Below are 10,364 nucleotides of genomic sequence, written 5' to 3'. Positions count from 1 at the left end.
AATAGGGGAGGAATATGAGGCAGCTATATTTGAAATAATGAAAGTACCAGGGGAAAATTATTAGTAGGCTACAAATAATTCTGCATAATAAGGTATATGTTGCTTATGCCAAAGGGCAGAGGTGGGGAGAGACAGAGCTGTTAAGAAAATTTTTAAGGATTGTGTTCATGAGAGAAATGTGCATTTTGTTCCTGTCAATGTAAAAAATGTCCAAACATGTAGAGAATTTTTATAAGTTTATTTGAGCCAAATTGAGGACATATGCCTGGGAGCAAGATATCAAATACTCCAGAGAATAACAGTTGGCAGTTTCTTTTATGCATTTGAAATTAGGGAGGGAATGTAAGGAAGATTATCATGAGTGTGGGAGAAAGTAAGGCAGAGATCTGATTACAGGTTAAGATCTCTTGAGGGTGGTCCTGCTTTAGAAGAAGGGGTCTGAAAAGAGGCATTTCAAAGGTGTGTTAACCCAGGCAAAAAGAAGCCTTTTATTACAGAAGTTATATGCAGGGTGCATGACTACGCACCAGGACCCCCCACTTAGTAATTTATGATCAAATTACCCTGTGAGGTTACTTTCCACAGAACCCCATTTTTCATCCACATTCCTACTGTTACATGAATTATATGGAAACATGCAAAGTGATTTTTAGGTTAATAATTCATGCACAGATAGCAGTCACTTTCCCTTTGATGATGCTCAATAAGCCAAAACAGAAATTATCTCTGAGGGAAGTTAAACCCCAGCTCCAAATCTAAGGAAGGAAAAAAAACCTGTCATTGTTCCTAATCACAGATCCCAACCCTCCAGCATGTAAAAACTGTAGATGTAAAAAGGGGTTCTATGGTAAGTAGTCTCACAGGCTGATCTGATCATAAATTACTAACTGGGCAGGTTATGGTGGGTAGTCACACCCTGGGCATATAACCTTTTAGTAAAAGTTTTATCTTTGTCTTAAGCAAGCTCTGTCCATTGTTTCTGTGCATCTAGGTTAATACACCTTTGAAATAAGTTATAACCACCCTCATGAGACCACATAATCTTGTTAACTATCCTGTAATCCAATCCCGCCTTACTTTCTCCTACCATGTAATGTTCCTTAGTTCCATCCTTAATCTCAAATGCATAAAAGAAGCTGCAAAACTTATGAGACACTGAGTCAGATAGTAGAATCTTAGACCTTAAAAGAATCTTCAACCTCTTGGACCCTAGCTGCTCCCCCCTCCCCTAACACCCCCTTGTGAAACAGTAATCAAGCATTTCTTTCCTCTCTAGAACCCCAAGGAACAGCTACAAGGCCTCAGAAAACCAGAGATGAAAGTACCAGATCATACTGCATTTTGCATTTATGGAAAGAAGAGGAAAAGGGAGGGCAGAAGTATAGGAGGGGCTGGTAGAGGCATAGAAGGTACAATGTACTTACTATTGCCCAGTCAGGTATTCTGTCAGGGTTGGTTGCAATAAACAGAAACCACTTTGTTTTAAACAGAAAACACCTTAATACAGAGACATGGATGCTTTAAAAAAAATCATGGGAAGGACTGGAGGAGCATGGTCTCTGCTGATCTCAGAAATGGCTCCAAGAATGAGACTAGTAAAACTCTCCCACCAGGGAAGTTTCATAAAGGGGAGGAATGAAGACTATTGCTGAAACTGTTGAGTTCAAGAACACAGTGTCCTAGTTGTGATCCAGGAATCAGGAAGCTACTGTTGCTATCACTACCTCAACATCCTCCAGTGGCCATGTGAAGGGATGCTGGAAGACTGCTGCAGAAAAACCCAACATCCCATGACCATGCTGGCCAGCCACAACCAAAGCAGCCAGGAGGTGGCCCCTGCCTCACTTCTATTTTTCAAGTCTCTTGGGTGTGCAAATTATTGATAGATCAAAATTTATAAATAATCCTAGCTGCAGGAAAAGTCTGGGAAATACAATTTTTGGGTTTCCAGCCTCTACAGCACAGGAAGGCACATAAAAAAGGATATAGAATGTGGGTCAGCCATATCCCTCACAAGTGTATACATACTACATTTAAAATTTTTCCTTGGTAACAAGTAGAATGAATGGACTCTTAGCCAGAAGCAGCACAAGAATGAAGCAAAAGTCTATTTCAGACTTTTTCGTTTTGTAAACCAATAGGGACATAAGGGGAGAGCAGAGAACTTTTTATATTGTCAGATAAAGACATTACTACCGTCTACCATGACTTTCATTTCATAAAAGGCCCTCCTCAACCTGGTCCTAACCCACATTTATCACAATTTTCTGCCTCTCCTAAAAACAACTGGCATCACTTGAGTAGGTGCCCTTATTTCTATTGTCGTTTTCGCAATTTCATTTCAACAAATATTCATTGAGCTTATTGAGCATCTTCTGTGTGCCAGACTTTGTGTTAGATACTTCAGCAAGTTCAAAGATTGAATCAGGCGCGTCTCCTGCTAGAGTGACCGCCCATTCTAGGTTGCCTAGGACTATCTTGGATTTAGCATAAAAAGAAACCCCTCAGTCCTGGGAAATTAAGACAGTTGATCACCCTAGCCCCTGCCCACAAGTAATTATGCGGATCTTAAGATCACTTCTAACTCAGAAACTCTTCCCAGATGCATATTCTTTACTCCAACGTTCTTCCAAAGTAACTATTTTGGACTTCTCTAGCAGTTAGCATAGTATCAAAGACGATTCCCAAGAAATGACTTTTATGTTTGTGCTACCTCCTAAATTATGAACTCCTGGAAGCAGAAATATCCTTCCGGGACTCCATAGTGCCTACTAATGAGTTGTGTATTGTGATTATAAAAGGAATGTTATGTTGAATAGTAGAGAACTTGAACAAATTAATACTCCAGGCTTTTTTTCCCCTTAAAGTCTTAAAACGTATGGAAAAATGTTCAGTTGGATGATTGTTTTTACGAAGTTAACAGCACCCAGACCAACTCACAGAACATACCGCAGAAGCTCTATTTTCCTTTCCAGTCACAACAGCCCAAAGAATAACCACAATCTAGATTTATGACATCATAGATAAGTTTTGCCTGTTTTTGACCTTTATAGAAATGGAATAATTCAGTATCTTTTATACCTGGTTCCTTTCACTCAATTTTGTGAAATTCATCCATATAGTTGCATGTCACTGTACTACATTCACCATGTTGTACAGTATTCCATTGTGTGAATATACCATAATGTATTTATCCATTTTTCTCTTAATGAACATTTGGATTGTTTCCAATTTGACACTATTATGTATATTGCTGAGATGAATATTCCAGTACCTATTTTTTTGATGAACGTATGTGTGCATTTCTGTTGAGTATATACCTTGGAGTGGAATTGTTAGGTCATAAGGTAGGCATATGTTCTGTTTTAATAAATATTGCTAAATAGTTTTCCAAAGTGATTGCACCAATTTATCAGTTTACATTCTCATTAACAGTGTGGGAGGGTGTGGGATATTACACATTTCCTCCCCTGTTTGGCATTCTCTTTCCTTTTCCTCCTCTTTTGTTTGAACCATTCTGGTGGGTGTGCAGTGGAATCTCATTTTAATTTGGAGTTCCCTGATGACAAGTTGCACACCTTTTGATGTGTGTATTGGTCACTGGTCACCGGAATAGTCTCTTTTTTTGTTTGTTTGTTTGTTTGTTTGTTTTTAAAGATTTTATTGGGGAAGGGGAACAGGACTTTATTGGGGAACAGGGTATACTTCCAGGCCTTTTTTCCAAGTCAAGTTGTTGTCTTTTTTTAGTCTTAGTTGTGGAGGGCACAGCTCAGCTCCAGGTCCAGTTGCCATTGCTAGTTGCAGGGAGCACAGCCCACCATCCCTTGCGGGAGTCAAAACCTGCAACCTTGTGGTTGAGAGGATGCGCTCCAACCAACTGAGCCATCCGGGAGGCAGCTCAGCTCAAAGTTCTGTGTTCAATCTTAGTTGCAGGGGGGAAGCCCACCATCCCTTGCGGGACTCGAGGAATCGAACTGGCAACCTTGTGGTTGAGAGCCCACTGGCCCATGTGGGAATCAAACCTGCAGCCTTCAGAGTTAGAAACATAGAGCTCTAACCGCCTGAGCCACCCGGCCGGCCCCGGAATAGTCTCTTTTGAGAAGTGCAATGTAGACCTTTTTTAAAACCCTGTCACTATTGACTCAACTTTTTACTAAGAGCCATGCTATCATGGTGAGGCTCCCAATAATTAGGTTCAAGGGAGAACAATCCCTCCAAAATACCTTTGTGTTCTGTCTCTTGGGGCCCTTCCCTCCCCTGGACAGCACCAACGAGGCAGCAGAGGACACCTTAAAGAGTCCTCTTAACCCCAACACCTTAAAGAGTCCTTTCCAGGAGGTGGAGAGAAAGGCATTGGGTTTTTTCATCATAAAAGAGCTACTGGGTTCAAAAGGACTACCAGACATTGCCTTTGGCCTCTCAGTCCTGACTCTGGCTCGCCCCACTGTGATATCTGGAGGCACTATCTCCGGATCTCATGGCAGGGAGGCTGGAAGGATGAGGGGCTGGGGGGGAGGGCTGTGTGGGGGAATGGGTATCTCTTAAAGCAGAAATGACAGCATCCTCTTAATGGCGATGTTAAGGATGATGGGGCCCAGAACTGGTTCCCCGAACTGGGTTCTCCAGTCTCTTCGCGGGAAGACGCCTGAGGGGGCGTTGGGTGGGACGAACGGCTGCGGCAGGGCCTGGTCATTTGGGTGTGAAAGTGAGAAGTCAGGCGGGCGCTCCGGGGCCGCGACTTGCGAGCCGCACCCTCGCTCATACCGCGGGCGGCGCATGCGCCTTGCTTACTAAGGGAGCCGGATAAATCGAGTCACGTTTTCCTACTACGTCAACGGATCATTCCAAACAGAATCCTTAGCTTTTCGGAGCAGCGCGGGGATCCTAACGGCTGCTCAGCGGCAGGCGGATGCGCAGTGGCGCGGTCACTGTCACTCCCGGGCGCGGCGGCCGGGAACCATCAGAAAGGGGTGGGTGGCCTCGGAGATGGGCGGTTGAGCGGAGCCTCAGGGCCCAACCGCAGTTGCCAGGTCCGGGTGGTGGGTGCGCAGCGCTGTCCCTGTGGCCGGCCGGTGGGAGGAAGAGCATCCGAGCTGGGCTCAGGTAGAGGTGTGGTGACTCAGAGTTGGGTGGGGCGAAGGGAGGAGTTCTGTGGCTCTGGAGAAATTAACAAGTAGCATCAGGGTATTGGGGAGAATATTTGTTACTTCCTGAGCACCTACTGTGTCCCAAGCCCTGCTCTAGGTGCTGTAGATCCCACAGTGAACGAGGTAGACAATGTCCATGCCTCCCTAGAGCTTATATTCTAAGAAAGGGACAGACAAGAAAATGCATAGATGTATCATAAAATGCCAGACGGTGATACATCTTATGAAAGAAATACATATGTAGTAGGGAATGGAGAAGAGACCGGTATATTAAATCCGGGGAAGGAGAAGGGGTGAGTCTGAGAAGTCCTTTCTGAGGAAGTGTATTTTGACCAGAGACCTGGTCAAAAGGAAGGAAGTGAGGGAGTCATACAGAAGAGTGATCCAGGCAGAGGAAACTGGACTAAAGAAGAGGAAACTGTTGGCCTTGAAAGATGTCTACCAGAAGTTTAAGTATTATGCAGATGAAATTAGCTTTGTAGGTTTTTGCAAGATGAAAATTGCGATTTTCTTAGAAAGTTATTGGTCAGTGTTGAATTCATTTGGTGCTTTATTCCTGCAGTATGAGAACGGGAGTAAGCCCAAGTGCCCTTGGCAAAATATTACAAATTTTGTCCCAGTTTAATACATTGGCTAAATTTAGAATTTAACTTGGTTTTCAAGAATAGTTCAGATCAGTTAATTTTACAAATAAGTAAGAAGCATCTCACTTTTTAAGAAAAGTATATTTATGTGAGTTGAAAGAGTTGTGGAGTTTTTTTGTTTTCCCAAAAGAGGATGACCTAGAAGACAAGAAGTAGCAGACAAAGGAAAGAAGAGAGATGAAACTGGGAATAGGAACGTTGTAGAGAGAAATGCAAAGGACAGAGTATTAAGGAGGCTGTGGAGTATTCAGAGGAATGATCTGTTCTAATTCTCCTCCAAGCAAACTTGGGAAATAATACTAGTGCTTCAACATACAGCGTCTGAGCTAATCCTCAGAACTGTCCAACCAAGTCAGGAGAGCTGGTAGAGGAGGAAATAGACTCAGACTTGATAACTGGTTAAGCAGAATCGTGAGTTCCCATTCCACTGAAGGAGTTTAGGCTAAGGTAAAGCTATGAGGTGGTGGGTTATTTCAAATGTTTTAAACTTTATATGGCAAAATAAGCCACATTAAGTCACAGAATTTTATAATGGCAGGATCACCTAATCCATTCCCTGCTCATTTTGCTGATGGGGAGACTGTGTTAGTTGGTGACAGAGCAATAAATCAAAATATAGAGGTTCTGTTTTCAACATATTCAGCTCTTTTCCTTTTCTTTCCCCAGAACCCGTAACTTGATAGAATTCTTTACACTGGCTTCTAAAGAAATGGAAAGAGCTTTGTTGAGGACCTCAGAAATGCATTAATCTAAGACATCATTAGAATTATATGAGGTTTCGCCTTCTTCCATAAGCATTTATTGGTGTGCCCATTGGTTAGGAGGCTAAGTCACAACCTCTTAAGGAGCTTAAGTACATAGAGCAAATAAATAACTAGCCAATTACAATTTACAGGAAGCAGTACCTTGAAGAGGAATTGGAGGGAGAGTCAATTCTTAGTATTGCAGAGAGATGGAGAGCAACAAACAGGATGTGAGTATTAAGAATGTATGTCAGATGGGTATCAAATTGTTTTTGTCATAGTTGTGTTAATCACAATACCTATCATCTTCCTCAACTTTTATTGTCTTGATAATGTGTCACATACATACATAAATGGTGGTGGGAGAAACTATTCCAACTAATAGACTGTGTACATCCCCACATTCTATTCACAATGAATTAGTACTTGCTATTTGTGGCATTTTGTGCTTTAATATTATGAAGAATAATAAGAATGACAAAATATCCAGGTTCAACATTATAATTGGAAACAGGCCTCAGTAAAATCATACACAACTGCTCTTGAGGGAATCTCCTTGGTGGATAGGTGTGAAGAGTAATACTGAGTAATACATGAATGCACAATAATAAGAACTGTTCTGGAAGAAAAGGGGGGAAAAGAACTGTTCTTACAGAGCAAACACTGGAGTATAACTGAGTCATACAACTTGCAAAGCATTGTGAGGAAGATCCACAGAAAAGTATTAACTAATGTGTGAGCCTTGGAATGGGATAGGGGTAGGGTAGGCATCATCTGGTGGCTGAATCACATGTTGCCAGAAGTCAGGGGTTTGCCTACACATGATCACATCTAGAAAGACTTTAAATAAGCTTGTTCTTTGGGAATTCACTGGTATCTTGAATAGCAGTCTTCTCAGACATCCAGATTTTTTCCCCCGCACCTTTTAACGGTCCATACTAAGGGAAGCAGAGCTGGAGGAAGTGCAGATGGTACAATTGCTCTTCCTTAGCTAGCACATTTTGCAAAAGTTCCATCTTTTGGAAAATCTAAAAAGTCACAGTTTTAAAGATGATACCTTTACATGACAATTGTTAAGACTATCTTGAAAAGGCGTTTAGGGGAACCACTGAAAGAGCAAGATACGAAACAGAAATTAGTCAGAGTGATCCTTTATTAAAATGTGTTCATTCCTCTACCAGTCAAGACCAAAGCCGCTCTGCTTCCTGCCCACGTCTGCTCCCCACCAAGTTCCCCCTGCTGCATATTTATTTAAGTTAATAATTAGATTTGACAACTTAAGACTAGAGTTACTTTGTTTTCCATTTCAAAAATTATAGGATATTCTACTTCTGTAATTAGTGGGTTTCCTAATTATGCCAACCTTATCATTATTAAGATATCAGATATCATTGTTATTGTTTTATTTTAAAACCCTGTGAAAATCCAAATAACACAGAAATTAAAGGACAGAGTCCCCTTACTTTTGGTGGGAATCAAGTTTAAGTGTAAGTTAAGATGGTTGTTGCTGTTTTTACTGGCATTAAAAGCAGTGAATTTACTTTTGGGAAGGCCATTTTGACACAGCCATATACAAACGGCTGTGAAAGTTTGTCCTATTTCATACTTGTTAGCCAGACACTATAATTAGCTCTTTGGATGACATTTATCTTTGCTGATTATTGTGACAATTGAATTAGATAATATATTCTAAGCACTCAGCAAGGTATTTAGTGTAAACGAAAAAGCTCAGTTTTTTCTCTCCCTATGTAGGAAAAACCCAGTGCTTCTCTACTTTTTTCTATCCTGTGAATCTTTTACTACTCACACAAAGCACTTCACTGCTGTCACCAATTGTATGGAGGTTTTCTCCACACCAAGCAATTTCCTGTGACACCAGCTAGGTGTTTTAGAGTTCAATTCTGATGCTACCTATCTAGAGATAGCATCAGCTCTCATAAGTTAAGTGCTCAGCCCCACAAGACTTCTTCCTCCCACCACATACACACACACACACACATCAGAGGCCAGTCACAAGCCCATGTTATCACCTCTGTTTCTTCCTGAACAACTGGCTAAAGATTGGAGGCTCCAATGACCCCCCTCCTTGAGTTCACTTAATTTGTGAGAGCAGCTCACAGAACTAAGGAAAACATGTATGTTTACTAGTTTATTAAAGGATATGATAAAGGATACAGATGAAGAGATAAATAAAGCAAGGTCTGGAAGGGTCCCAGAAGCAGGAGCTTCTGTCCCCATGGAGCTGAGGTATGTCACTGTCCCAGTGTGGATGTATTCACTGGACTGGAAGCTCTCTGAATATTGGGATATTATGGAAGCTTCCTTATGTAGGCATGATCATGTGGAGGATGGGTGGCAGGGTTGAAAATTCCAAGCTTCTGATCATTGCTTGGCCTTTCTGGTGAGCAGGCCGCTCTAAGGAGCCATCCAGGAACCCACCCAGAGTCACCTCATTGTAACAAAAGATGCTCCTAGTGCTCTCATCACTTAGGAATTTACAAGGGTTTTAGGAGCTCTGAGCCAGGAAATGGGGGCAGAGACCAACGTATCTATTTTCTGTTACCTCACGTTGGCACATAGAAGATGTTACATAACTGAGAATTTCTTATTATTTACATATATTGGTTTGTGAAGTAGATATTATCTGAAATCAAAGTTTAAGATTTTAAGTTATTAGGGTCACACGACTAGTGAATGCTAGAGCTGACCTATGACCAATGTTTTTATACCAAAACTCTTTCCTTTCCTCTGTTCTACATTGTTCCCCTAGTACATACATCGAGAACTTCAAAATTCAAGGGATCGAGATAATTTGATTATAGTATGAAAAAGATAACCTGCATTATTATCCACCCATTGGATTTCAGTTCAGATTTAAGAGGAGATCAGAAAGGAATACAAAGTTAGAAAACAAATCTAAAGACTTTCAAAAATCCTTGCTCTTTAGCCCGATGTCATCACGCCTCAGCTTGATATGTTAGAGAATACCATAAAGATGAATAACACATAAACATAAACATCACTGACACAAATCATGATGGGGATCAGACATATTGTTCTTTTATTCAAGTATTGTTCCTCTAACAAAATAACTTATGGGGTGATAAGTAGAATTATTTTATCTGGAAAGATGTGGTTGTTCTCTATGATGCATTTATATATTCAAATATTTCTTGAGTACTATTAGATGACAGGCACTATTGGTCCAGGGAATGCCCTCATGGAGCTTATATTCTAGTGAAGGATGTGATAAGTTCCTACAGGGTCCATCAGCAGGAATTGAACCGGCAACCTTGTTGTTGAGAGCTCTCGCTCTAACCAACTGAGCCATCCGGCCAGCCCATGATGTGATAAGTTCTATGAAGAAAAATAAAGCAAGGTAAACCCATTGATTGTAGAATTTGGGGGAGGGTTGAATATTCTAAATAATGTGGTCAGGGAAGGCCTCTCTAAGCTGAATGACAATAAGAAGCCAGCCATAAGAAGATGATCTGAATAAAAAGTATCTCAGACAGAGGGAACAGCATATGTAAAGACCCTGGAGTATAAAGGCTCATCAAATTAGAGCAAGTGGTTAACAAACTCTTCTTTAAAGAGCCAGATAATAAATAATTTAAGCTTTGTGGACCATGTGGTCTCTGTTCAACTATTCAAGTCAGCTTTTATAAGTTAAAGTAGCCACAGACATTATGAACAAAAATGGGCACAGTTGTGCTACAGTGAAACTTTATTTATTAGGTTGGTGCAAAAGTAATTGCGGTTTTTGCAATTATTTTTAACTTTTTAAACCGCAATTACTTTTGCACCAACCTAATACAAAAAGAGGCAGA

General features: G+C 41.1%; 1 protein-coding gene across 2 annotated transcripts in view; it reads left to right on the top strand.

Moving 5' to 3' along the window:
• The first annotated feature begins 4,790 nt into the window (after window positions 1–4,790).
• Window positions 4,791–10,364, top strand: part of SLC2A3 (solute carrier family 2 member 3) — a 60,384-nt gene continuing 54,810 nt past the window's right edge. Inside the window, exons 1-2 of one of the 2 annotated variants that reach the window (XM_074326072.1) lie at window positions 4,791–4,970; window positions 6,687–6,764. In XM_074326072.1, the coding sequence (XP_074182173.1) occupies window positions 6,744–6,764 (21 nt within the window). In that variant the 5' untranslated portion in view covers window positions 4,791–4,970; window positions 6,687–6,743. Of the gene's footprint in view, window positions 4,971–6,686; window positions 6,765–10,364 lie in introns of those variants that run through there. The other variant, XM_019713514.2, reaches the window with a different exon arrangement.

This window comes from Rhinolophus sinicus, linkage group LG02 (assembly GCF_036562045.2).
Source record: "Rhinolophus sinicus isolate RSC01 linkage group LG02, ASM3656204v1, whole genome shotgun sequence".
In the NCBI taxonomy this organism is placed as follows: Eukaryota; Metazoa; Chordata; class Mammalia; order Chiroptera; family Rhinolophidae; genus Rhinolophus; species Rhinolophus sinicus.
Note: the sequence above shows the minus strand (reverse complement) of the source record. Positions and strands in the feature narration are given on the sequence as shown.